Source organism: Salarias fasciatus, chromosome 6 (genome assembly GCF_902148845.1).
Source record: "Salarias fasciatus chromosome 6, fSalaFa1.1, whole genome shotgun sequence".
NCBI classification, from domain to species: domain Eukaryota; kingdom Metazoa; phylum Chordata; class Actinopteri; order Blenniiformes; family Blenniidae; genus Salarias; species Salarias fasciatus.
The window spans coordinates 7,556,577-7,584,556 of record NC_043750.1 but is presented as its reverse complement, the minus strand read 5'-3'; the positions used below and the strand labels follow the sequence as shown (position 1 = coordinate 7,584,556).

Sequence of the window (27,980 nt, the reverse complement as noted above, 5' to 3'; positions counted from 1 at the left end):
GTTACAAATGCCCATGCTCCAAAGTTTTGTTTACCTATGGCTGAATATAAGCTACTATAGACTATTGATTAGGTTCCCTGTATCTTCATTTTTTTTCTTTAATGGCTTGTTTTCATTTATTTACAGTTACTATCGTTTCTATTTTATTATCTTTGTATTACTGACTAATTATGCTTTTGTAAATATATAGGAGGTGTGATTAAATTCTGTTATAGTTCATATATACTCTTGTTCTGTATAACATTAGAATGCCATTGTAATTTCTGTGATATTGTCAAATGTTCATATTATACAAGCCGAAATGCTTGCAGAGGAAAAAAAGTTGGGGTGCTGTGGAATCACAATCTTGAAATATTTAAGCACTCAGAAGTCATATCGAAGGTGCAAAGCAAACAGATGGAGGAGGGGAGTCCCCCGAACCTGGAGCCTCCTAGTGAGACAGCTCAGGCTGGCAGAGACCCGTGGGCATGTCAGGATCAGAATCAGTGACAGGCTAATTGCAATTGCAGTAACTTAGACGATAATTTTGTTACGGCGGTGTCGCAAACACGGCAAAGCAGGAATAGATTTAAGAAGGCACAAATACGAACAGAAAGAATTGACAGGACATGATTACACATTTCACCGAGTCCACCTCAGCCTGGCAGCTGCCCACAGACAGGCGGGGCAGTATAAAAAGCTCAACTATCGTTCCACAAAGCTCAATGTTCATGTGTCAGCAGTGATTCATCATTCCTAACAGTGGGAACACAATTTCATACAGAGGAAGGAGACGTGATCTTCAGATAAGTGGGTGGCTCTTAAAAGAGCCTTTGGGTCTTGGCTGCAGCAGCAGAGCGCTTTACTTGGAGCTGGTGTACTTGGTGACGGCCTTGGTGCCCTCAGACACGGCGTGCTTGGCCAGCTCGCCGGGCAGCAGGAGACGCACGGCGGTCTGGATCTCCCTGGACGTGATAGTAGACCGCTTGTTGTAGTGAGCCAAGCGAGACGCCTCCGAGGCGATACGCTCGAAGATGTCGTTGACGAACGAGTTCATGATGCTCATGGCCTTAGACGAGATGCCGGTGTCGGGGTGGACCTGCTTCAGCACCTTGTACACATAGATGGCATAGCTCTCTCTCCTGGTCTTCCTCTTCTTCTTACCTCCTTTTCCGGCGGTCTTGCTCACGGCTTTCTTCGAGCCCTTCTTAGGCGCAGACTTGGCGGGTTCAGGCATCCTCGTTCTCCGACGCTTCGTAGCAACCAAGGCGCGGCTGTCGTCAGAGAGACTCTTCTTATACAGGGTGCATGTAAAATAGACTGTGTGGTGTCTCATCGCTGATTGGTCCAGCTGGTCAGACGGTGGGAAAGGATGGGGGAGGGGGACTCCCTTGTTTCCAGGGGAAACTGATCTTTGTCCGTTAGACTGCGCGCCAGTAGTTAGAAGTGGCGGTTTTCTCCTCCACAAATTCAAATAGGATGGATTTAGCTGAAAGGCAATGAGAGCAGAAATAGGATTTATTCAGGGAGGTTTTCTGAAAGAGTTCGTCAAACAGCAGTGAGGTGGTTCATCACATCCACTTAATGCCCACATACTGACAAGTTATTGAATTAAAGCCGCAAGCAGAATTGGTCGGGACTGAGCCTCCCCGCCAGCCCACGACTGAGACATCCACCCACTGACATGGAGTTGTTAGCATCTCCCATCCACTAACATGGAGTTGTTAGCATGTCCCATTCACTATAATGGAGCTGTTAGCATCTGACATCCATTAACATGGAGCTGTTAGCATCTCCAATCCACTAACATGAAGCTGTGAGTATCTGTCATGCAATAACATGGAGTTGTTATCATGTCCCTTCCACTAACATGTAGCTCGTAGCATCTGTCATCCACTAACATGGAGTTGTTAGCATGTCCCTTTCACTAACATGGAGCTGTTAGCATCTGTCATCCACTAACATGGAGTTGTCAGCATGTCCCATCCACTAACATGTAGCTCTTAGCATCTGTCCACCACTAACATGGAGTTGTTAGCATCTCCCATCCTCTAAAATGGAGTAGATAGCATCTCCCATCCACTAACATGGAGTTGTTAGCATCTCCCATCCACTAACATGGAGTAGTTAGCATCTTCCATCCACTAACATGGAGTACTTAGCTTCTCCCATCTGCTTTTGACAGTCAGTGAATGAAGGCACTGAGTGTCAGAGTTTGATTGACAGCTGCTGTCAGCTCTGTAACTGCACTGTATGCCCATATATGGTAATGTGAGTTAGAGTGGAGAGAGGAGAAAATAAAAGCTTCTGTTTGGGAAACAACTGCTCCTTGTTCCTTTCCTGTTTGGCAAAACTGAACAAAAAATATCACGTTTGATAGGAAATTTAGTTGTCTTTCAGTTGGTGAGGCTTTCAGAGCAGTCAGACTTTTAGTTTCGACCATAGAGGCCTCAGTTTGTGAGAAGCGCAAGATTTTTCCCCATCCGGCTCCATTATAACTGAGAGCAAAAAAAAATGCAGAGCACACACCTTTTCATACCTGTGAAAACGTACATATAACATGAAATTTTAACCACTTATGTTACATCGTCTTGTTCGGAAGAACCTGGTGAGGCTTTACGTGTGCTCGGTTTGTTGATAGGAGTCACGGTATAGCCAAAATCTCCAGGTGTTCGAGGTGCTGAAAAAGGCGAATTTTTTTCCTTTTTTCCGCATTATAACGGATGAGGGCAGGAGCAAGGCAGGATTTCAGACTTCCAACTTTGAGCACTAATAAAATCCACACCGTAAGACTTTTGACAAAGTTGTTCACAGCTTTTGTAGAGAAATTTGTCCTGTATCACGTCACGTGACTCTTATGTCTGTACAACAAACGGTCTCGGAGGAGATAATTTTTTTGTGAGGAGTGATTTTGAGCAAAACTTTACATTGAAAGGGAAATCGCGGACTTCCTGTTGGATTTAGGTCAGGGGTGTGTGTGTGTGAAATGTAGATCTTGATGAGACGAACGTGTCAACGTTGGTTTGATCTCGCTACGACATTCCTACGGGTCGTGGCGCCTATTTTACTGTTTCTAGGTGGCGCTAGAGAGCAGATGGGGTTAAATTTTCCATTTTATAAAATTGTTCGCCGGTCATGATGTGCGTGCCAAATTCGGTGAGTTTTCGTGCATGTTTAGGCGGTCAAATTTGGGGTCAAATGAGTGGTGACGATAATATCTAAGAAGAAACACCGGAAGAACAATAGAGACCTTGGTCCGTAATTATACAGAAAAAACAATCAGATGTGAAATTTGAGTAAATTGTTCACACGCTGATATGAATGTTCAAAAAGATCAGGACTGATGGAAATCTGGAGTCAGAATTGGTCAAGAGTTAAATTGTTTTAAAATTCGGTGATGATACAAAACATATTGGTCTCTTGTCAATCTGCTTCCAAGAGAAAATGTGTTTATTAAACTCATGATAAAATATATCTTGGGTGCTGATAAAACAATGTTCAACAACACAGCATAGGTGTATGGAGGAGTGTATTGTACATGGATTTCTATTCTATGAATGGTCATGTCAAATGAAGTACTGAAATGCACAGGAAGTTGACTTATATCCAAGGAAGTATTGTTCCTCCTTGAATCTGTTGCAACCCTAATATTAAAATGTATTGACCTTCTTTCACGTTCTTTGATGTTTGTGGTTCTTGAATAGCTGAGAAGGGTTTAATACATTTAAGAATTGCAGTGCACTTGGATATGCATCTCCGTGGATTTGCCCTGAACTGAAAAAATCAAGTTGAAACCAAGCATTTCCTGTTCTCCGTGACAATTCTCTTCATTCAACATCAGTAAGATGAGAAGTGTCTTCCACATGTGCATCAGTTGCACACTCCCCGCGGAAAAGTCAGTTTTCCATGAGCGGCATCATTGACATGAAGATCAGCACCATGGACAGCTCCCAGTCATCCAGCGGAGCAGTTCAGGTTGACGAGGGTGCAGCTACTAGGTGTCGCTGTTGCTCCTGCTCCAGATGCAATGACTCGTCAAGATTGGTTTTCATGTGGTCCAACCAGCCCCATTTTTTTCTGTAAGCTGATGAACAAGTTAACTAATTTTAACATTCATTCAACTAGCAATCTTACAGTGTCAAGTCACGTGAGAAAGCAGCTCTCAGTACGTGTGGTTGGCTCTTAAAAGAGCCGTTGTTGTGTTTTGAGACGCAGGCAGCCAGCAGAGAGTTTAAGCTCTCTCTCCGCGGATGCGGCGGGCCAGCTGGATGTCTTTGGGCATGATGGTGACCCTCTTGGCGTGGATGGCGCACAGGTTGGTGTCCTCGAACAGGCCCACCAGGTAAGCCTCGCTGGCCTCCTGCAGGGCCATGACGGCCGAGCTCTGGAAGCGCAGGTCGGTCTTGAAGTCCTGAGCGATCTCTCGCACCAGGCGCTGGAAGGGCAGCTTGCGGATGAGCAGCTCGGTGGACTTCTGGTAGCGACGGATCTCCCGCAGAGCCACGGTGCCGGGCCTGTAGCGGTGAGGCTTCTTGACTCCGCCGGTGGCCGGGGCGCTCTTGCGGGCGGCCTTGGTGGCCAGCTGCTTCCTGGGAGCTTTGCCTCCGGTGGATTTACGCGCGGTCTGCTTGGTACGAGCCATTTCTGGGGCTGTTTTCTTCAGGGATTGAGAAGAGAAGTGCAGACGGAGCGGAGAGTCGCTGCTCTTAAGCAGGAGGAGCAGCGGCGACGCGGTGACGTCTCTTCTTCTCATTGGTCACAACGGTCACGAGAAGGAGCTGCTGATTGGAGGACAGTTTTTCAAAAATCGCGCTCAGACTGAGAGTCGCTGTTGGCTGACATTTTCAACAGTCCGTTTGCCCAAAGTAATGTGGAGGGAAACACGTTTAATGGAGGAAAACAGTTGAGCATAAGAGACGAGTTGCTGTTTGTGATCCAACATGACTGTGCAGAGTTACAGGAATGTTTCTGTGTTGTGTTGTGTGTTCTAGGGGGTATTGTGAATCACTCTAATGACTGGTTGAACTGACACACACACACACACACACACACACACACACACACACACACACACACACACACACACACACACACACACACACACACACACGTGTAGTCCAGATTGTGGGAGCTTAAATATGTATTTTTCTGTTTTCCAAGTGAAAATTGTGATTTCATATTCAACTATTTGTGGTTGAGATACGGAGGGACTATGTACAGGTTTTGTATAATATTTACATATGCTTATATACAGTTCATAGTGTGTTTTTTTTACTTTTGAAAATATGTGAAGGAATAAGTTGAGGTTAAAAATCCATATGGATAAGGTTTGTTTGACATTGTGGAGTTAAGTGAGGTTTTCTGGAAGTTATATTTAATTGCCTGTTAAGAAAGTGAAGTTTCTTTCTGGGTTTGGCTGTCCTGCATCAGACAAGACAGAGTGGCATGAGGAGTGGAGCCACAGTGCTTTGAGCTCTCTTCCTGTTGTTCTTTGCATCTGTGGATATTGCCTTTGTTATTTCATTTATTTTTGTGGACATTGTGTTTTTTGTGACATGACTTCAGGCTCAGTTAAAGAGCTCAAATGAATGGAGAGGACTGTGTGGAGGTTTCTTGTGTGTCGCATGTGATTACGGAGGAGGTGTGAGCATCAAGCTTGGGCTCCATTACTCAGGAACCTACAGACATTAGACTGACTAATGGGCATCACAGTCAGCTGTGAAGTGGCTTTGTGTGAACATTGCTGACAAGGTTTGTGGCTTGCCTCCGTAGCTAATTTGACATCCTGGGTTGATGATTGATCCTGTTAATGTTAATAAATCAGGGGTTGAAGTGGATGATGAAAATATCGATGATTAAATATGACTAATTAACAACATTAGGGACTAATAATGACATGTGCATTTCCCGTGGTGAGGACTGGTGTCTCTAGAGGAGCTGTGGTGGCTCTTAGAAGAGCCTTTGCTGAGGTTGGACGTTGGACAGTGAGAGCTCACTTCTTCTTGGCCGCGGTCTTCTTGGCTTTGGGCTTGACGGCCTTCTTTGCTGGAGCTTTCTTGGCTGCTGGAGCCTTCTTGGCTGCGGGGGCCTTCTTCTTCTTGGGGCTCTTGGTGGCGGGCTTCTTGGGGCTCTTGGCTGCCGCCTTCTTGGCCGCTGAGGGTTTCTTGGGTTTCTTGGGAGACTTCTTAGCAGCTACGGTCTTCTTGGCTGCGGCCGCTTTGGTCTTTTTAGCCGCTGCGGGCTTCTTGGCGGCGGCGGGCTTCTTGGCTTTGGGAGCCGCTTTCTTGGCGGGCTTCTTGGCCTTGGGCTCGGCCTTCTTGCTCATCTTGAAGGAGCCGGAGGCCCCGGTGCCCTTGGTCTGGACCAGGGTCCCCTTGGCCACCAGGCTCTTGACGGCGGTCTTGACGCGGGCCTTGTTCTTGTCCACATCGTAGCCTCCGGCGGCCAGGTTCTTCTTGAGGGCGGCCAGCGACACGCCGTTCCGCTCCTTGGAAGCGGCCACAGCTTTGACGATGAGGTCGCTCACGCTGGGGCCGGTCCGGGCCTTCTTCGGGGCGGACTTCTTCTTGGCGGCCTTGGGCTTTGCCGGAGAGGCGGCGGGGGCGGCGGCCGGAGCTTCTTCTGCCATTCTTCCAAAATAACACGCTGGTCAGATTTCGAGTCGCGGAGAAACGGGAGTCCGAGCACAGATGAGGATCTCCGAGCAGCGGGCGGGACTTAAACACACCATGAGAACCGTGGAGACTCAGCCCGGCGCCCGGCTCCGGCGCGTAGGCTGAACAGGCTTCACTTGTGTTTTCTGTCGGGAGAATAAAGAGCTCCAGACGGCTTTGTGAGCATCGCTGAGGGCTGAAAGTGGACGAGTCCACAGCGGACTGCTGTCTCTTCACCTTCAGCTCACATTCTCTTCTCAGGATCTCTGCGATTCGTTCCTGGAGCCTTCAGAAGTCACTCATTCAGTCCGGAGCTCAGCACTTCACAGCGGCTTTTCTCTCTCTTTCCTGTCAGAAAGTACTTTCGGACACTACAATCATCCACGGAAACACATCCCACAGCTTCAGCACATGTTTGTTCACAGAGTGTGAGTAGAAAGCCTCCACTGCTGATCACCATTTTATGATAAAATGATCATTTTGTCGGAGCAGCAAACACAGTGATGGAGGCGGAAGCAGAGCGCACACTGTATTAAAAAAAAAATTGGTTGAATTGATTATTCATAGGGTGAAGCGTTTCACGAAATGTTTTGAGTTGACTCAATTACTATTTAAAAACATTGACTGAACGAAAAACTCTTCGTTGGCTATTAATTCAGCCAATTGCTTAATAATCGTTGACAGAACGAAAGACTGTTGGCTTATTAACTGAGCCAATTGAAACAAATGAGTTGACACCATGTCATATTCCACATCATGTGCTCACTCAACTAGGACTTATTAGTCATTACAACTATAAAGTAATAATTGAGTGAATAACATAATAATGACTGCATGAATTAATATTTAAATGATATATACTCAACATAAAATATAGCCTAATTAAAGACTAATAAAGACAAATTTACTTTAAATGTTTATTTTTCTGTGTACAAAACAAAACATTTAAATTCAAATTCAAAAAATTACACAACATTTGAAAAGAGTGCAAAACAGAGCAACACCAATAGCTGACAGTATAAGCTGTAAAGGAAAGTCTGGGGTTCAAGGCTCGTAAGGATGTAGCAATGGCACAGCTTCCAGGCCTCCTGGAGGCCCCACAATCTCCAGGATACCCATTGGCATGGGGCTGGAGGCTTCGTACACACCATCTGGCTATAGATGGAGCACATTAATAAAAAGGAAATTAAAAACAATATCCAAATGATATTGATGGACAGATGGATGTTCTCCTTGAAATGCTGATTTACCTGGCAGGTCTTGAAAAGCTCGGTTTTCTCCCCCAGGTAATACTGCAGCCCTTTGACAGCCACCACCCTCCGATGTTTAACGATCTCTGTGGTCTGGATACACAGGACAAGTCAAGTCACATGCATATTGTTCATACATGTACATTATACAGCATATTTCATACAAGACGTGTAAACTCAAAGTGCTTAAACATGAAAACAAAGTAAACAGTTCTAAATTAAAACAAAAACCAACAATGTAATGCTGTCACTGTACAATTTTTTACAATGTCGACTCTTTCAGTCATAGTGTGGGAATGGAGTGGGCAGGCAGCTCATTTCACATCTAGAATCTAAAGGCTGATTCATTGTAACTGCATACATACATCTACTGTATGTACAGTGTACTGAAAACAGCTTCTACTGAAAATAGCAGACTGACAAGCTCACTATGTGACATTGTGAGCTTGTCGATCAGCTATTCTCAGCAGAAGCTTTACCCACAATAACAGAAAACACTATTTTCAATCGTGAGGGACTCCGGACACCCAGTAGGGTTTAAGTGATGAAGACACATTTGTCCGTTATTTTCCATCTTACCTGCTCGTCTCGGTACTCCAACAGACTCCTTAGTGTCACTTGAGTGGGGTGGTGAGCTGCGGTGCGGTGTGCTCTGGTGTGCTCATCCAAGGAGGGGAAGAACGTTTCCATCAATTCTTTTCCTGTTACTCTTCTGAATTCTGCATGTACCTGCAAAACAATTAGATAATGAAGAGACAACTTGTGAATGTACAACCTGTAGACAGATCATAGCAAAAACCACAGATGTAGCATCACGTCACTTGCTCAGGACAGATCAGAGTGACCATCTTCAATACCAGGCTTAAAGGGCCATTCCACCTTTGAGGCATCAGACCCTTTATTTATTGTTAGGGTATAAGAAACATGGCCCTGGTGTTGTTTTTGTGTTTATTCTGTGTTTCTAGAAATATTAGTCTAACTTCCTCTTGACAAAATCATTACATCTGATTTCTCTTCCCACCTACAGTTAGTTCCACCCCTCTCCAGTGCATATGGTTGTCTCAGTTGTGTGACATTTTATGTGGAAGGAACAAAGTAAAACATACACAAACTTACCTGACCCAACAGGAATAGGGCTGGCCATCTCTGGCTGAATGTGGAGACATGCACATCTTCAGCAACGACCTCCTTTCGTCTGAGGGAGAAGATACATAACTATAGATATGCGACAGATATTTACAGGGTAGTGCAAGTCAATGAGAAGAAACTGTGTCAAACAGAAGAAACTGCCCTGAGTAGAGAGATGCCAAAATAAAAAGTTAAGATGGAAGCCAAAGAACGGCACAGCCAATTTATTTCATGATGTGTTGTGGGCTTGTAGATCTGTTGTTTTCACTAGTTTGGGTCCTGGCAAATGTCATAATTCCCCTTTGGGTCACAGGCAAAAAGGTTTGGGAGCCACTGCTTTAGGAGACTGTGAAATGACCCTTACAAGTTAGGAAAAAGTGTTTTCCTTAAAGGTATAATGGAGGATTTTCTCGATAAAGTCGAAGCCAAACGTCTGTTACTCGCTTATTGAAAAACGCGCATGCGCCAGACCATCCTACCTGCTCTGCTGCTCCGACGAGCGCGCTTGACGGCGTGACGCAAGCATTTCTTCAGCGTGATTGACATGTCAGAGGACCAATAGTTGACGCTCGCATCACGCCATTCATTGGCTAAAACATCGTCCATTATACCGTTATATATTCAAACAACTTTAATGGGACTGGGGTCCATTTAGTTCAATTTGTACTTTGTCAGAGTTAAGGGAACCCAGTGGTTTGAGAATGACAGGATTACAGCTACTTTCCCGCCGAGACGTTTGCTTCCCGACTGATGGTTTGCTTGCTAGGCTGTTTACCAGGCAAAACCATATTATAAATCTATGCTAGAGGAAGCTGGCCAACGAGCTGACGGCGTTCGTCCGCCAACAGCTGTCGCACAGAGGCGCTGCTATGCCCACGCCGGGGCGAGTGTCAGCTAGCCGGCTAACGGGCGAACGTGCCGCTCGCGGGACAGGAGCTAGGCGTCAGCTAGCAGGCGGACGTGCCGCTCGCGGGACCGGAGCTAGCTTTAGCTAAACCCTGCCCCGCGGGTTTGGCTAACGTGCGGACGTGCTGCTCGTGGGGCCTCGGGCGCTGTTAGACGGCTAATGCTGTTAGCTGGCTAAACATTGACCTGATGAATTAGAGGGGTAATATGTAAGTTAGCTGCCCGGCTACCCAAGCTAACTGGCTAGCTAGCAAGCAAAAAATGTTACAGTCCCCCAAGAACAGATTCCACAGAAAAACAAATTTCTTTTGACTCTGGTTTCAGAGATTGACAATGTTAATAAGCAAACGCACAGTGTTGCTTACCTGTCACTCCTCGTCCCTCCGTGAGGCCGTGTCGACAAACTTTGTGGCTTTGCCGTACTTCCTTTGCTCGAAGTTCATTACCGCAAATGACGCCGCCCACATTTGTTCAGTCAACAAATGCAAAACTTGTCCAATCCATTCACTCAATTACTGTATGTTAGTTGAGTCAATATCAGCCATTGTGGGCGTTCACCCAACAACAATTTATCACCTGACTCAATATTTTTTATGAATAATTGTACAAACATTTATTAACTGGCTTTCCCAATAACAACACTTGAGCCAATGGTCTATTTCAACTTGCCTTAGCAATCTTCTAATTGAGTCAATGTTTTGGTAATTGGGTTTTTTACGGTGCAGCAGCTCCTTTCTGACTTCAGCTGGGAGCACATCTCACTAACACTACTTTAAACTGCTCAAATATTAGTTTTCCAGAGGAAAACACCTGAAAATAAAGCAATAAATAAGAAATAGGGTTGTTTTGTCATTAAAGTCATAAGTTGAGTGTTCTTAGGTTTTTGCTTTGTTGACAGGATGGAGTTGAGGTTTTACAGTCAACTTCAGTTCATCTGTTCCCTCTGACATGTCTTTCACAGCATTCCTCTTCTATCAATTATAAATCACATTTAGGGACATTGAATCTCCTAGGGAGTGATGGAATATCCTGATTTTAAACTGGAATTGATAAATTTCTCTTCAAAGGATTTTAATATGTGAAATGCCAGTTTGAATTTCGACTTTACTTTTTTTCTTTACTTTTTAAATTTGCTGAAACAAATCTCTTGATTCTATTGACAGGAAGGTAACATTTCACAGCATCTGAAATTACACCTCAATTTACTGATCTTGTAGAGTTCACAACCATTTAAATTTTTCTTAAAGCAACAAATATCCTATAATAACAACATCCCGAAAAAGTTTTGTGCAAGAGAAGGTTCCAACTTAAGAGAAAACCAAAACTTCAAGGTTCACCAAGTTCAAACTGCATTATGTTTTTTTTTTGTTTTCAACCTATCCAACAGCCTGTGTGGGGAAATTAAACAAAAATCAATCATGACTCATTATAATAATAAAAAAGAAATACAAATAATTGAGCCTGGGAAGGTATTTAAGTCATAAATAATGAGGGAGTATTCTGTTGTGAATACACTGGAATGGAAACTTGTACACCTGAATCTGTGAAATTGAAGGAGTGTGGTGGCATAGAAATACTTGTGCTTTGTTTAATGTAATTTTGGAATCTTTATTCATTTTTTGTATGTCTTTCTTATTCTTGTTCTGTTCTTTTGCATCATCAAAATAAACTATTTCAATTCCATTGCATTCAATATTGTCACCTTCCAAAAAAAAAGGAATACAAAATAAATAAAAATGGTCAGTCATTTTTTTTTTAACAAGAATGATAATGATGCAGGCCTTGTCTGGAAAAATCACATAAATCAACACTTGACACCATGGAGTTCCACCACTTTGTGTAACTGAATAAATACTCTATGTTTTGGGTTTCGTCAAAAAGCTGAAAAAAACGACTGAGGCGATGAGATAATTTTACATATATTCACCTCATGTAGTAATGTCGAATGAGTTAATTGATTATTCAACACAAATTGCAATCACTTACTAAATAACTTCTTAGTTTTTCCTGACATACAGGTGGCCCACTTTGACAAAATGGGCCATCATAAGATGAGCACTACACAAAATCAGCACCAAGGAATCTGAATCATCTCAATCAAGATAATAATTAATTGATAGTGTTGAGGTGATGTGGGAGACATGATTGAGATGCGGAGAGGGGATGCAGGTGGTTTAAGGTCTTTTGTAACACTTCCGGTTACTTCTTACTTCGTCACGAGAAAATGTAACGACAGTTGCTGCTCCTCGTGAGAGGTGGGTGGCTCTTAAAAGAGCCGTTGTTTGAAGGCTGAAGGGTCTCGAGGCGTTTACTTGGCCTTGGCCGGTTTTTCGGTCTTCTTGGGCAGCAGCACCGCCTGGATGTTGGGCAGGACGCCGCCCTGAGCGATGGTGACTCCACCCAGCAGCTTGTTGAGCTCCTCGTCGTTGCGCACAGCCAGCTGCAGGTGACGCGGGATGATGCGGGTCTTCTTGTTGTCGCGGGCGGCGTTTCCAGCCAGCTCCAGGATCTCAGCAGTCAGGTATTCGAGCACGGCCGCCAGGTACACGGGAGCTCCGGCTCCCACGCGCTCCCCGTAGTTGCCTTTACGCAGCAGCCTGTGAACACGGCCCACCGGGAACTGGAGGCCCGCACGGGACGAGCGGGTCTTGGCCTTGGCTCTGGCTTTACCGCCGGTCTTTCCTCTGCCGCTCATTTTCTCTCTGGGTTCTCTGGAGTTGATTCTCTAAGAAAGTGAAGCGCTTTGCCTCCAAGTGTACTTTATATCAGGGCAGAGCGCGAGGCAGTCCAGGACGCACCAATGAGAGAAGCCGCTTCCAGCAGCGTGACCCGCGCTCTAAATGAACCGTCCTCCAATCAGCAGCTCAGCCTGACCATGGTCATTCAGACCATCTGACCAATCAGAATAAAGCCCGCCGTGGTTTCCCAAGTGAATTTACACAGTTTGTGATACATTCAGTCTCTTTGTTCAAAAAGGCGCGCATGATGACAAAGAGAAGCGAATTTACATCATGAAGACTGAAACGCAGACAAAGGCTTTATGTTTGTGTTTACAGCTTCACAATAACATTTTACTGCCTATTGCAGTCCCTTTGAACACAACTTATATTAAATAAAAGCGGCTTTCATTGCGACTATCCATAGAATCTGTGAATTTTGAAGTTCCAGTCGTGTTTTAGTCCGATGTTCGTTTGCTCACTTTTGGTGAATGAAAGAATTTTTAACACTTTTCTATGTAAACTCAGTCTTCACTGAGGATTGAATTTGAAATTGGGATATTCAAACTGAATGTCAAAAAAAAAAAAAAAAATTAAGAGCACAACATACAAACTAAAAAACAACAGTGTCCAAAAAGGAGCAGAAAGAAGTAAGTTAAGTGAAATCAAAGCTGCCCCTTATTTTACTTGTCTAAACTGAATAAAACAGTGTTATAAATCACTTTCCAACAAAAGATAAACATGTAAGCAGCTATCCCCAAATGAAATATGGACACATAAATTATTGTTTAATGTCCACTCAGTGTTTCACAAAATAATAATCACATAAAATCACCCCTTAAAACAACCCATTTTCAAACCTCCAACTCCCCCAAATTTCTTTTATTTTATCTTCTTTATAATGAATTTGTCTGTGAGCATTGTTTCAGTTCCTCATCAGACCCATTCCACAAATCCACACCAACAACTGAAACACACATACTTTTCCTTTTTGAACAAACACAATGTCATTTTAAAATTAAGTTTTCCTGTGAAGTTATAACTGTCCTCCCTGTCACAGAACATGTTCTCAATGTTGCCCAGAACAGAGTTGGTTGTTGATTCAAATTTAACTTGTGCGGCTTTTAATTTGACTCGATCCCAGAGTTTCACTGCATGTGACTCTATACTGAAATCTACACAAAATGAAAAGAGTCTTCTGACAAGCTTTGACAGGAAAATATCCCCTGCATGCTCTCTTTCAAGGTTTCAGATGCAGGTGCTCTGAATACACAACAGGAAAGTTTTTTCCATGCAAAACTCTACTGCAATACATTCCATCATTTCATCAATAGCAGCTGACATCCTCTCCACCACCTTATAGTTAAAGTTCTTGTTTATTAGAGTGAGACCTGCCCTTTTTTGATTCCACCTGTTCATTAAAGCGACACTAAGGAACTTTCAATTTTCGTTGATTTTGGCGTGCCAGTGGACAAAAGCGGTAGTGTTTTGCCTGAACGAAAACCACAGTTCCCATGAGGACTTGAGGCGTCGTAAAATGCTGCTCCCGGTGGCGTGCTTTCGGACTGAACTCGCCTACATTTGTTTCCAGTGGCTGCGTGAAGGATGGATAGCGACGAGGTAATGAATCTAATGGTGGCTAAACAATGTTATATCATGATGCTGAAAATAAATGTTTGACTTTGGTGAACGTAACTTTGTTTTTGTACCGCTTTTCCCCCCTCGGAGACCACAGACATGTTGCATGCCGTAAAGCAGTCCGCACATTTGGAGTTTTTTAGCGTGCAGGGTTCCTCACAGTTGCTTAGTCCAAGTGAAAGCAATACTGACGCCCTCAGCCCGTGACAGAGGGGTCATTCAACTAGTTGTAAGCCGATGTATCATCACAAAAGATATTAAAATGTTTTATTAAAGGTGTACATTTGGATACATTTTGATTTCCGGGTGGATCACCTAAATAATTGGTGGGTCTGTTTGTCAATCATTCTGACGAGTTGCTTTCATAAGGCGGTTCTACGTGCTTGTGCCAAATCAGCTTCTCCCTTTTGCGCATGCGCATTCAGAGTGTTTATGCAGCCGGTGAGTTTCTGAGCTAGTACTTACCGATGGCGAGTCTGACATAATGAAACTGTAACTGTTTCGAGAAAAAAAGCTTTATTTATGAGCGAGGCGGATCGCAGAAACTGTAAACAGAGCCGTGCACGCCGGAGAAGAGGAGATCGCGCTCGTACACTTCCGCGTTTCCTGGGAGAAGCAGGAGAGCCAGGCGGATGGTCTGGCGCATGCGCGTTGTTCAAAAAGTGAGTAACAGACGTGGGGCTTCGTCTTTTCGAGAAAATCGTGTATTAGACCTTTAAGGTTGAAAAGTTATCAAGTGTCACTATAAATTGAATTTTTATCCTTTCAATTCAGAATCTGCTGCCCTCTCAGAGTTGATCCAGGTTTCAGATATTGCCGACATGCAATGGTTAATTGATGTGACAAATGTTCTTTTACATCTTGGTAGTTGGCATTTAAGATTCTGCTGTTGAAATGAATAATCAACACTACCTTGTCTACATTAAAACATGGTGCTGCTCATTCATGTCGTAAATTTTTGATTCTTCATGAAATTTTAACAATAGATTGTACCTTCCTTTCTTGTCCTTAACACGTAACACGTCTGAATATGGCTGATTTCAACATCAATATTCAGAACTGATCTTGACAGATTTAATTTATTCAGGCTACAACAGTCAGACAGTACCAACCATCATGGTCACAATTGGTACTTTTTACATTTTATGCTGTAAATCATGATTAACAGGAGGTGATCTTCAGAGGAAGTGGGTGGCTCTTAAAAGAGCCTTTGGGTTTTCACTGCAGATACAGCTGCAGAGCGGTTTACTTGGAGCTGGTGTACTTGGTGACGGCCTTGGTGCCCTCGGACACGGCGTGCTTGGCCAGCTCACCGGGCAGCAGGAGACGCACGGTGGTCTGGATCTCCCTGGAGGAGATGGTGGAGCGCTTGTTGTAGTGAGCCAGGCGAGATGTCTCCGAGGCGATGCGCTCGAAGATGTCGTTCACAAACGAGTTCATGATGCTCATGGCCTTGGACGAGATGCCGGTGTCGGGGTGGACCTGCTTCAGCACCTTGTACACGTAGATGGCGTAGCTCTCCTTCCTGGTCTTCCTCTTCTTCTTGCCTCCTTTGCCAGTGGTCTTGTTCACGGCTTTCTTGGAGCCTTTCTTGGGCGCGGGTGTGGATGGTACAGGCATTTTCACTCTCTTTCGGGTGAACCAGTGTGGCAAATTCCCCTGTTCTTGTCCTCAACTGGTTTAATGGTCGGACAGACCACCTCCGCAAACGTCTCCTGCGTCGCCTGCGCAACAACAATTGGAGTAACAGTAGCTGTTGCTCCACATTGATGAGCTCCAGCTCCAAAAACAACTGCTCTGTCGCCATTGTTGCCTCTGACTGACCGAAAGAGAAACAACAGACCTGCGAAGAGCCTCCCACAAATAAACACAGACACTGCCACGCCCACCTAGCGGCTTGGCAGTGAAATTGCAAAGGATGGTGTTGCCTTGACACAGAAGCAAGATATGCTCAGTGACACCGTAGGGTTGCCGGAGTAGGTAAGGAGAACCATAAATCAGGCTTTGCTCCTCACGGAAGAATGCAGACCTTGGCTGGAGCAGTCTTCTTTATACAGGCTGCATGGAGATGCTGCTGTGCTGTCCCCTGGCTGTGATTGGTTCCAGTCCTCGCTGCTTGAAGGGTGGGGGTCGAGTTTCTGAGGGGAACTGGTCTGACCAAGACTGCATGCCAACTGCAGTCATTTGTGCAAAGAAGCGGGAAAATCAGTTCACGCCGGCTAAAAGAAACATTTAAAAGAGTAATATTGATGTTTGTGAAGCTTTAGTGGAGTGACTGTGAACTAAGCAGGTGTCTGAAGTCAGGAGGGAGCTCGGATCTGGGTTGGGGTTTTTTACATGTTGAGAAAAATGTGAATCTTATACCCCTTTCCCACTGCAACTAGCGGGTCAATCCGTGTTTTCAACCCGCTTATAGACTCCTTTCCCACTGCCTGCAGACCCGGGTCTTGCCGCCTGCTGGTGAGCCGCGTTGCTGAGTTTTCCCATTGCTGATGGTGTCCTACGTTGATGATATCATCAGAGCACGGAGCACGACGGAAGAAAACAATGCAGCGGAATACGTCACCTGTAGATGAATCTCCTTTTCCCCACAGATCAGGGGAAGCCCTCTGGTCTCTCTATCTTGCCAATACTGGGTCATCTTGACGAAGGATATCTCACGCTATGTCAAGAAATAACAACTAACGTGCTAATGTAGCCACGCTGCGTCGACGTCATCACGTAAGGCCCCGGATGTATCCCTCCCGCAAAAAGCCGGTAGAAAGCTGACCCGCTGAAAACCTGGGTCGATTGCAGGGTTGAATGACCCGGGTCTTAATGCCAATGAAACCCTTTCACACTGCCATGAGGAGTCGATTATTAGCAGGTTTCAACAGGTTTTTTGGCCAGTGTGAAAGGGGCTTAATAAAGGAGAAGAGCACAGATAGAAGAGGATGTGTTCAACATGATCACATAACGTGGAAAGGAGTTCAGCTTTAAACCTGATTTATCAATGATGTGACTGCAGTTCATCTGTTGTGAGTAAATTAGTTTGAATAATCAAAAATTTCAATCACTTTAAAGTGTAATGAAATATTTACTAGTGTTCACAAACATAACTTCCACAACATTCTGTCAAACGTAGTTACAACGCAGACAATCACTGGGTAAGTCCTTGTGAAATAAGTTTAAGTTATTCTGTTCACGTTTTGACCAGGTATTTATAGTGGTGGGCGGATCGATCCAAAAATTGATAGTATCGATACCAAAGTTAGTATTGGTATTGGATCGATACCAGCACGTTAAAATCGATTTTTTTTTTTTTTTTGCCCTGGCAGAGAGAGAGAGAGAGAGAGAGAGAGAGAGAGAGAGAGAGAGAGAGAGAAATGGTGGATGAATAAAGAAACACTGCGTGGACTTAGTATTTAGGGTTAGGGTACTTATTTAACAGCTTCAGATAAAGACACTGCATCATGTAATGTGTGCAGGAAGGTATTTCTCTGCTGGGGTAACACCACCAATCTTCACAAACATTTAAAAGCAGCATAAACGGAGGTCGGAGGAGGAAGCACCCGGATTAACCAGACCCCACACAGAGACGGGTCTCTGCCTGAGGTTTTTCCAAAAGAAGCCTCAAGAATATCAATGGAGCTGTTTTATAGAAGTCAAGTTAAGTTTTTGGTATTTCCAGCATCATTTGATGTTACTTTTCAATTGGTGGTCAAAGATGTCATTTTAGCAGTGATTAAACTATTTTCTATAGCTGGGCCGTTAACGGCGATTAAGTGCTGTGTTATTGTGAGAGTCTTAACGCGTGAGAAAAAAATTGTCGCCATTAATCTAATCTGTCCTGTGCCCCAAGCCAGAGAGTCACACCGCGCTCCAGCTGAGCGGCAAAACACACACACACACACACATACACACACACACACGCACAGTCTTGTATTTCTATCCTTGTGGGGACCGTCCATTGACTCCCATTCATGTCTAGCCCCTAACCCTGACCCTTACCCTAACCCTAACCCACACCACAACAAAGCCTAACCCTAAAGAAATGTTTTTGCACTTTTACTTTTTTCAGTAACAACAACATGGTCAAGAAAACACTGTTTCTCCTACTTAGGACCGGAAAAAGGTCCCCACAAGGCACGTCGTTCCACGTTTTGCTATCCTTGTGGGGACATTTGGCCCCAACAAGGATAGAAATACGAGAACGCACACACACACACACACACACACACACACACACACACACACACACACACACACATCACCACCAATAACAGAGTAGATGAAAATTAGAAGTTTCTTATGAGCGCTCACTTCCTCAAACTTCATCCTATCTCCAAGACAGCCTGATTTCAGTCACCCCGAATTTTGCCTCATACTTACTTTATTAAACCAGATTGTGTGTTGAAGGGAAACGTACTTTATGTTGTATGTTTTAAGCGCCTGAAAAAATGCCCAGCTGGCCGAAACGCTGCACCGTGATTTAAGTTTCACTTTCATTTTCATCATATTTACGCTCCTTATTTCAGTTTGTGCCTCATACCAGCATTTTCCTCGTGATTTTTCTGATAATTCGGCAGAGTTCAATATGGCAAATAATGAGGAATGGACCATGTTTCACCGCTAAAAGCGTGTGTGTGTGTGTGTGTGTGTGTGTGTGTGTGTGTGTGTGTGTGTGTGTGTGTGTGTGTGTGTGTGTGTGTGTGTGTGTGTTCTTGTATTTCTATCCTTGTCGGGGCCAAATGTCCCCACAAGGATAGCAAAATGTGGAACGACGTGCCTTGTGGGGACCTTTTTCCGGTCCTAAGTAGGAGAAACAGTGTTTTCTTGACCTTGTTGTTGTTACTGAAAAAAGTAAAAGTGCAAAAACATTTCTTTAGGGTTAGGCTTTGTTGTGGTGTGGGTTAGGGTTAGGGTAAGGGTCAGGGTTAGGGGCTAGACATGAATGGGAGTCAATGGACGGTCCCCACAAGGATAGAAATACAAGACTGTGCGTGTGTGTGTGTGTGTGTGTGTGTGTGTGTGTGTGTGTGTTGGGTGGCAATCTTGGTAAAGACTTGGTATTTTAAGCTATTATAAATCATATTTGATGAATTGTAAAATTATGTAACACACATATTTTGAATGGAATCGGCAGACTTCAAATGAGCCATAAATCCTGATAGTGTTAATGGAAGTAAAAAAAATATATATAATATACATCAAAGGTGGTGGTGAATGACAGCCAGCTATAGTTTACAGTATATTTGCACTAATGACTGGAGTTGTTTAAAGCATGTGACTCTGAACCAGATGCTGTGTGGTAGTCGACGCAGCATTTGTGTTTTTAAAGTTGTGTTTATCGTGTTATTAGCTGTGCATTTTCAGGTATTTTCTTACATCTATTTGTTTACTGTAGTATAACTACTCACAATATCCAGGGGCAAAAAGGGAACCACGGGGCATAAGCTCTTTGACAAAAGAGCAAACAGCCAATAGTATTTTGCATCTTATTTGAACTATTGAGTTTTTTTTTTTTTTTTTTTTCATAAATACCTATGGGCAATGGTACTTTCTGTTGTACTGCTAATATTGTTAGTTATGTTTTTAGTATTGACATTTTTGGTGTGTTAGAAAGGCAATAGGAATAATGTTTTTATTGAAATGTTGACATTGTATTTTTTTATTATCTTTATTGGAAGCAATTTCAACTTGACATACAATACAGAGAACTTACAGAATATAACATTGTTGTAGTATTCTTGTTAGTTAATAAAAAAATATTTAATTTGATTAAAATCTTAGTCCCGTTTCATTATCCTGGTGAGGTAATTTCAAATAGCGCTACTCTCAGCTCATTCAGGCTCAGTGTGCAGCTCCCCTTCTGCTGATCGGACAGACTGGCTCATTAATGGCATTAAGATGAGGGAGAGGAGCAGATATTGGGAGCTGCTTTACAGCATCCGACCACTAAATTGCTACCTGTGACGTACGTAAATTAAAAATGTAAACAAAATAAAACCTAGTGAAAAGTATCGGTATCACCGACACTGGCCCAGGGTTTACTTGGTATTGGATCGATACCAAAATTAGGAGTATGATCCACCACTAGTATCTACCAGGTGTGATCATTAGAAATTGTGTTGGATCGGACTAATCCGACATCCTCGCTCACAGCAGTGCGCAATGAATGATCCCCCTCACTAGAGAGAATGTCCCTCCTCACAACTTGCACACAATTTAAATTATTGAGACATCGAGCTCTTCAGTGAGGTGGGTGGCCCTGAAAAGGGCCTTTGTTTTGTTTGGTGTGGTCGCTGGACGGAGCTTCAGCCTCCGAAGCCGTACAGAGTGCGTCCCTGCCTCTTGAGAGCGTAGACCACGTCCATGGCGGTGACGGTCTTCCTCTTGGCGTGCTCGGTGTAGGTGACGGCGTCCCGGATGACGTTCTCCAGGAAGACCTTGAGCACGCCGCGGGTCTCCTCGTAGATGAGGCCGGAGATGCGCTTGACTCCGCCGCGGCGGGCCAGGCGGCGGATGGCGGGCTTGGTGATACCCTGGATGTTATCACGGAGGACTTTGCGGTGGCGCTTGGCGCCTCCTTTGCCCAGACCTTTCCCGCCCTTTCCTCTGCCGCTCATACTGTCTGCTTAGGAGGAAACTGACTGAATAGCCTCTGCATCGTCTGGTCTGTTCTCATAAAGTCTAACTGAGGACGTAATAGAAGAACGATGGTCACAATCACGTGACCAACCCCCCTCCGTGGTGTTGTGCTGCTGGACTGCTGCCTCCTGGTGGACCAACAGAGGATCAACACACCATCCAAATGTCAGGATCACATGAACTGTGTGTGTGATGTTGGGCAGGAACTGTTTTTGCAAGTGATTGAATTGACTTAGGAAATTTGAGACAATTGTGTTGAATTGAATTTCCCCTATATGTGGTTCTTTACATATAAATACAAACCAGTTTGAAAACAGTGACCCAGGAGAGTCTAGCCTTCCTGAGTTGTAGGGATGTCCAGGAATGTCGACATTGAATTGAGAAGAAAAATTTGGGAAAGATGCATTGTGAGCCCAACAAAATTGAATATCTGAAAATATAGGAATGAATGGGATTTCAGCAGGATAAATTCAAATTTGAGTTCACTAAATCCAGCAAAAACCATTGTTTGCCTAACATATTCTTATGGGACTTGGTAGTTGTAATAAAAATCAAACTTTGCCGTCTGTTTTGTTGAATGTTCACGTTCTAACTGTTATTAATGTTTCTAACATACCTATCTGAGAGTGCACGTGTGTGGTTTCATCACAAAGAACAACCAACCAGCCATGCTCACTGCCCTACATGCTATTTATATGATTTTGAAATCTCTCAAATCTCTCTACCATTTCTGTGAGTGGACATACTTTTCAAAATGTGAATGTGAAACTTTTCTCAAATCAAAACACAAAAATGGCACAGTTTCACTTAAAATGTTGTGAAAAATCCTCCATATGATGAAAATCCTCAGAACAGCGCATCAGAATAAGCATCCCCTGAGTAAACCTGCTCCTGATGGTCCCAGCACATTTTCCTTTTCAGAGTACACTCTAGGTATGATCATTCACAAATTCTGTGAGTTTGGTGACTGTAAGACTTTTTCCTCGGGTCCCTGAGGGCCTGCATGATAGAGAATGTATTGCCTTTATTGTCAAGTGGAGTCGCCCATACCCGAAATTGATGGGGTTTAAAGACACCCAGGCAGCTAATTACAGTGCTCCGTCTTAAGAGGAGTGTCGTCGAGTGTGCATCCCGCCCCACACAGGCCAGTGGCTGTAACTGGGCTCTTTGAGAAGGGGTGTGTTTCACAGCAGGGGTGCCTTTTTCTGCATGACAGATGTCATACATAGGGATTTATAATCAAGTACATATTTAAATTTATTCAGTACTGCAATATTCTTAGATATTTTTGTTTGAACATATTTAAAAAGCGACTTCCAGTTCAATTTGTTATCAATCAACACCCCCAAAAATTTAAACTTATCAACCTTTTCAATTATTTCCTGATCGATAATGAGTGTTTGTGATCTTTTAGCGGTTACTGAAAATCATATATTTAGTCTTACTTAAATTGAGTAATAATCTGTTACAGTCAAACCATACTTTCAGTTGGTGCATTTCAGCTGTTACCTTGTCAAGTAACATGTCTATATGTTCATCTGAGCAAAAAATATTTGTGTCATCTGCAAACAACACTAGTTTCAGCACCGAAGAAACTTTAGACATGTCATTGATGTATAGAATAAACAGTTTAGGGCCAAGCCCTGACCCCTGGGGGACACCGCAAGTTATGTTTAAGCAATCTGAAGTAGTATTGCCCATATTGACAAATTGCTTGCGATTGCTTAAATAACTTTTAACCCATTCCAGTGCCACTCCCCCTCATCCCATACCTCTCCAGCTTATCAACCAAAATCCAATGATTGATGGTATCAAATGCTTTTTTGAGATCTATGAACAGCCCAATTGCATAATATTTTATTGTCCATTGCGTTACTGATTTCTTCCATTGCTTCAGTTATTGCAAGGGAAGTAGATCAATTTTTCCTAAACCCGTATTGGCTGTTAGTGAGGAGGCTGTGTTTATCTATAAATTTTTCCAGTCTACTGTCAAATAATTTTTCGAAAATCTTTGAAAATTGTGATAATAAAGCGACAGGCCTATAATTTGTAAATTGGTGTTTATCCCCACTTTTGTACAGTGCAACTTTTGCAATTTTCATTGAATTTGGGAAAGTGCCAGATTTGAATGATAGGTTGCAGAGGTATGTGAGAGGCTTTGAAATGCTCAATATAACATCTTTCACAATTGCCATGTCAATTCCATTACAGTCTTCAGATTTTTTGCTTTTGCTTTTCAATACAATATTGACCAGTTCATTTTCTTCAACATCAAAAAGAAACATAGAGTCAACATTGCGTTCTACTAAATTTTTAAATTTTCCAGAATCCGAATCAGATTTTATGATTTCTGCATGATTTGGACCAACGTCCACAAAGAATTCATTAAAGTGGTTAGCAATAGTTTGTGGATCCACTATCTCGGTGTGCCCTTCATAAAATACTCAGGGTAATTCTTATGCTTTCTTCCAACCTTAATTATAGTATTCAATGCTTTCCAAATACCTTTTATGTTCTTTTTATTTTCAGTTAATATTCTATCATAATAATCTTTTTAACTTTTCCTTAAAATATCTGTAAGCTTGTTTTTGTATTTTTTTATATCGGTCTTCACTTTCCTTCGTTTTTTGTTTTATAAATTCTTTGTAGAGAGAGTTCTTTTTCCTGCAGGCATTTTGTAGTCCATGAGTAATCCATGGGCATTTTGAATATGACTGTCTCCTGCTTGACCTCTTTAAAGGACCGTTTTTGTTATATAGTAGAATGAAAGTACTCAGAAATTTATCATATGCAATGTTGACATCATGTTCCTCATACACAAAATTCCAGTCTTGGGCACATAATTCTTGTTTAAATTCCCCAATGGATTACTCCATTCTTAGTCTTCTATACTCTTCAATCTTTTTTGGCATTTTAGTCTTACATTTGGAATCATATACAGTGAAAATTGGTAAATGATCATTTATATCTATTATCAATAATCCACTTTTTGCTGACATTTCAGTATCATTAGTAAATATATTATCTATCAATGTAGCACAGTGTGAAGTAATCCTGCTTGGTCTAGTGATTAATGGGTAAAGGTTCAAACTTGTCATTGTGCTTTTAAATTCATTGGTTAGTTTGTGTGTGTTTGAATTGAGGAGGTCTATGTTGAAGTCACCACAAATAAATACGGATTTATTACTAAATGTGGAGAAGGTTTCCTCAATCCATTCATTAAACTGTATTAAGTCAGAGCCTGGAGCTCTATATAAGCAGCTGATCAGCACATTTTTAGCTTTTTCTAAGGATACTTCTATAGCCAGGCTTTGAAGCATATTATCAATAACATTACTCATTTTCTCTATAACTTTAAATTTGAAACAGCTGTCAATAAACATTGCAACCCCCCCTCCCGATTTAATTTTCCTCTGAGTATGTAAGAACTCATACCCTTCCAATCATTCCCCTCTATGTTCCGCACAACCAGCACCTTGGCTTCCTCTGGTGTACCGTTAAGCCTGATCAAAATTTTACACTTGGCGGTCCATGTATTCTGAATTTTTCGTTGCTTCCTCAGAAGACGGGCTTTTCTTGCTATATCTGCATTTCGTTTTGTTAGGTGCTCATTTAAATACACATTAGTCCTCTTTAGCTTCCGAACTTGTCTAAGCAGGTCACTTTTGTCTTTTCGATTCACGAACCTCATTATGACTGCTGGTTTGTCGCTGGGATTTCTCCTGGGTAAGGGACGGCAAGCTTCAATGTTTTTGCAGTCTAGGTCAATCCCCTTAGTCTGAAGAAAAGTGGCCACCTGGTGCTCAACAGAGCTGGCATCAAGCTCGCTTGGATGTCTCCCGTTGTCAGCAGCCACAGCCCGAGCATAGGTCCTGGGTTTGATCTGTAATCTAGTGACGATAACATCATTAGCCCTGGTATATTGTTCCAGATCAGCCACTCGATCTTCTAAGGCAGCTATCCTCTTGTCCTTTTCGGCGTTACTTAGACGCAATGCTTCAACCTCCTTCACCAGTCTGACAAGCTGTGACTGTTTCTCACTGACATCAGATATCTCCTTCGTCAGAAAGTCCAGTGACTTTTTGATCTCATCGAGATCGTCTGAGGACTGCTTTGTCTTGGGACCCATTTATCCACCGTAAGGCCAGCGGTCAGTACCTGTGCTGGGCGTGCCTCTTGATCTTCAGGCCGATGTCAGCCGTGAGCTCCGGTGTAGCTCTGGATCTTCAGGCCGATGTCAGCCGTGCGCTCCGGTGTGGCTCTGCAGAGGCCGATGTTTTTGAACATGAGAATAAGTTCTCAATAAACTTACCTGCTGGCCTTCATGTTCCAGCTGCCGTTTGCTGCAGGCAGAGTGTTCAGCATCAGCATGCTGGACACGCTGCTCTACCAGGTGGGGAAACAAAGTCCAAACACTTTGTTAATGTACTTAAGTACATTTTGCACCGCTGCATGAAAAGAGGAATTTTCGTTAGTAAACAGCACTGGAAATTGCTGTGAAATTTCAAGTTATTGGGGACTCGCAGTCAAGACAGACAACTACTGAGATCTGTCTGGAATTGATGTGAATGACTGATCTGTCAGTGTCCAGGAGTCAAATGCTGTGAGCAATACAAATACAAATCAGAGAGGTCTGTGTGTGGAAAGGGTAGGGAGTGGTGTGATTGAGTATTCACACATGCATTGTTAGAGGGGACACACACACACACACACACACACACACACACACACACACACACACACACACACAACTATTATTACTACTTGATTTTAATACAGATTTTAGTGTAACAAAGACACTTTCATCATCGCCAATACCCTAAATCTCAATTACTGTACAGAGCAGCATGCCTACAGTCACCTTTTCTTAAATATAACTTACTCGTAACTGCACTGTGACTCTGTTTACCACACATCTTCCTACAATGCACTCAAGAGCAAGAGATGAGGAGGGATATGAAATATGTGTTCCCTTTTGGCTCAAACCTTGAGTGGCTTTCCACAAACATGTCTGTCTGGACAGGAATGAAGCAAGGCACTCTTGTCTACATTTAGTGTAAGAACAGTATGTGAAAAGTCCTTCCACAGTGGAGATTTAGGAAAAACGTCATCTTTTGTTTACCATGTTCAGTTCAGTTTATTTTGGACAAAGAAAACAGTTGGGAAAAAAAAAACTGTCAATTAACCAGGTTTTTATGAAGGTCCGTGTAAAGGAAGATGTCTTTAAAAGTATAGAAGGGCAAATAAACATTTTTGTAAATACCCAGTGTAAATGGCTGTAATGTTATTTTATTGCGTGTTTAAATTTGTATTAAATGAAATTAAAAGCATAGAAGGGCAAATAAACATTTCTGTAAATACCCAGTGTAAATGGCTGTAATGTTATTTTATTGCGTGTTTAAATTTGTATTAAATGAATACAAGAGGGGGCAAAAAGACAAGGGGCTGTACAAATGTGGATCTGAATATTGGGGGAATATTATTGTATAATGTTGTGATTTATTTTTGTATTTATTTTGTATATTTTATATTTTTTTGCATTGTAAACGACGACCCAGAAGTTACCTGCGTGCGATCTTTAAATGCGTCTGCTTGGCTCCCATCTTGATTGGACCTTGATTGGAGCAAGCGCAGTCGGTAGCGCAGATAGCAACCACTGGCTCACTGTCGGTGGGGACTTCACCTCTCAGGTCTTACTGCAGTATTTTCTGACTCCCCAGAAATATTCGACTCCTTCTTCACATGAACGTGCGCAAATTAAGTTTAACTTCGTGGCCACTTCACTCGGGTTTCTGTTGTACAGTTACTGCTTTTTGTCGTTTTAGAGTTGAATGTGATTAAGAAGCGAACCGTGGACATACTTTTTTCTGTTAAATATGATTAGGTATCCAACAGTAAGCATGATTCTCCTCCTGTTGTCACCTGCATGTCCACTACCAGTGCTGCCATCGGTGGAAATGTGACGTTTGCTCAGCTTTACTCGTATGAGACCCTTAATTTTTCAAATGTCATCATTGTTGTACTCTCCCTCACAATAAACTGGCGTACATTCCAATCTCCTCATTGAAAATCTGCCAGAACAAAAGCCACGTTTTTGTAATTGTAATTGTTGCATTTAGAGCCATTAGTGAGTTTGAAACACCTACGCTATTATTTACATATTTAACATAATTTGTATATTGCACAGCTCATGTTCAGATTGTGATAATAATAATTATAATAACAATAATAATAATAATAATAATAATAATAATAATAATGATAATAATAATAATAATTTATACAATTTAAAAAGCGCCTTTCAAAGCACCCAAGGACACTTAACATTAAAAAAACACTTAAAAAATTAAAAACAGTGATAACAACATAAACAGAGGTGAAAATAGTCTGTGTTTTCTGACAAGAAGGGGTTGATTGATAGATTAAAATCAGTGACACCCAAGTGTGAAGTTACTTTGTGTATGTGGTGAACCGTGATGCTAAAATGCATATTTTAGCTGTTTGCAGGTAAGAAGGGAGAGTTGGAACTGTTTAATTGATAGGTAAATATGTTCTGTGTGAGTTTATGATCCCAACTGGATGTTATGTGATATTGTTTAAGAATAGTTCTTGTTCAAATGATGTAATGTACTGAAACCAGCTGGTGGTTAGCACTGGTGGCCTAGTTACCATGAATGGGTATGAAGTGGGGATGAAGAGATATGAGCCTGCAAGTAGTTAACTTAGAAGAGATACATGATTGATTGGTTTATTTTGACAATGTTTGGTAGACATGATTAGCTGAATTGAATGGAATTGTTTAACTATATGTTGATATATTAATTTGTGTAGCAGCTAATTGTTGTCATGTGAGAATGCACTTTGGATTTTAATGTTGCTGTGCAAGAAGGACGTGTCATTAAAGGACAGCTTACTCTCCAAAACAACGCAAACCATACATCTGTCCATTGAGGAATGCAAATCCTGTGTCTCATGAAAAGAGGATCAGGGCGGACCGCAGAGGCTCATACTATGCCTGCAGCCATGTCAAGAACATGCCTTCTTGAAGATCTCAATTTGAGACCCGCACAGCCCCTCAG

At 42.7% G+C, this 27,980-nt stretch overlaps 4 protein-coding genes across 4 annotated transcripts; all 4 read right to left on the bottom strand.

Annotated features, from left to right (window-relative positions):
- Positions 1-778: 778 nt before the first annotated feature.
- Positions 779-15,891, bottom strand: LOC115390186 (histone H2B 1/2-like). The gene is made up of 2 exons (XM_030093958.1): positions 15,503-15,891; positions 779-823 (listed from the first exon to the last, which is right to left on the bottom strand). The coding sequence occupies exon 1, from the start codon at positions 15,889-15,891 to the stop codon at positions 15,517-15,519; it is 375 nt and encodes a 124-aa protein (XP_029949818.1). The 3' UTR covers positions 779-823; positions 15,503-15,516.
- Positions 789-1,216, bottom strand: LOC115390185 (histone H2B 1/2-like). Its single transcript, XM_030093957.1, has one exon. The coding sequence runs from the start codon at positions 1,214-1,216 to the stop codon at positions 842-844; it is 375 nt and encodes a 124-aa protein (XP_029949817.1). The 3' UTR covers positions 789-841.
- On the bottom strand, positions 5,932-6,622 carry LOC115390194 (histone H1-like). The gene has a single exon (XM_030093965.1). The coding sequence runs from the start codon at positions 6,605-6,607 to the stop codon at positions 5,972-5,974; it is 636 nt and encodes a 211-aa protein (XP_029949825.1). The 5' UTR covers positions 6,608-6,622; the 3' UTR covers positions 5,932-5,971.
- Positions 12,219-12,612, bottom strand: LOC115390183 (histone H2A-like). The gene has a single exon (XM_030093954.1). The coding sequence runs from the start codon at positions 12,609-12,611 to the stop codon at positions 12,225-12,227; it is 387 nt and encodes a 128-aa protein (XP_029949814.1). The 5' UTR covers position 12,612; the 3' UTR covers positions 12,219-12,224.
- Positions 15,892-27,980: the final 12,089 nt, after the last annotated feature.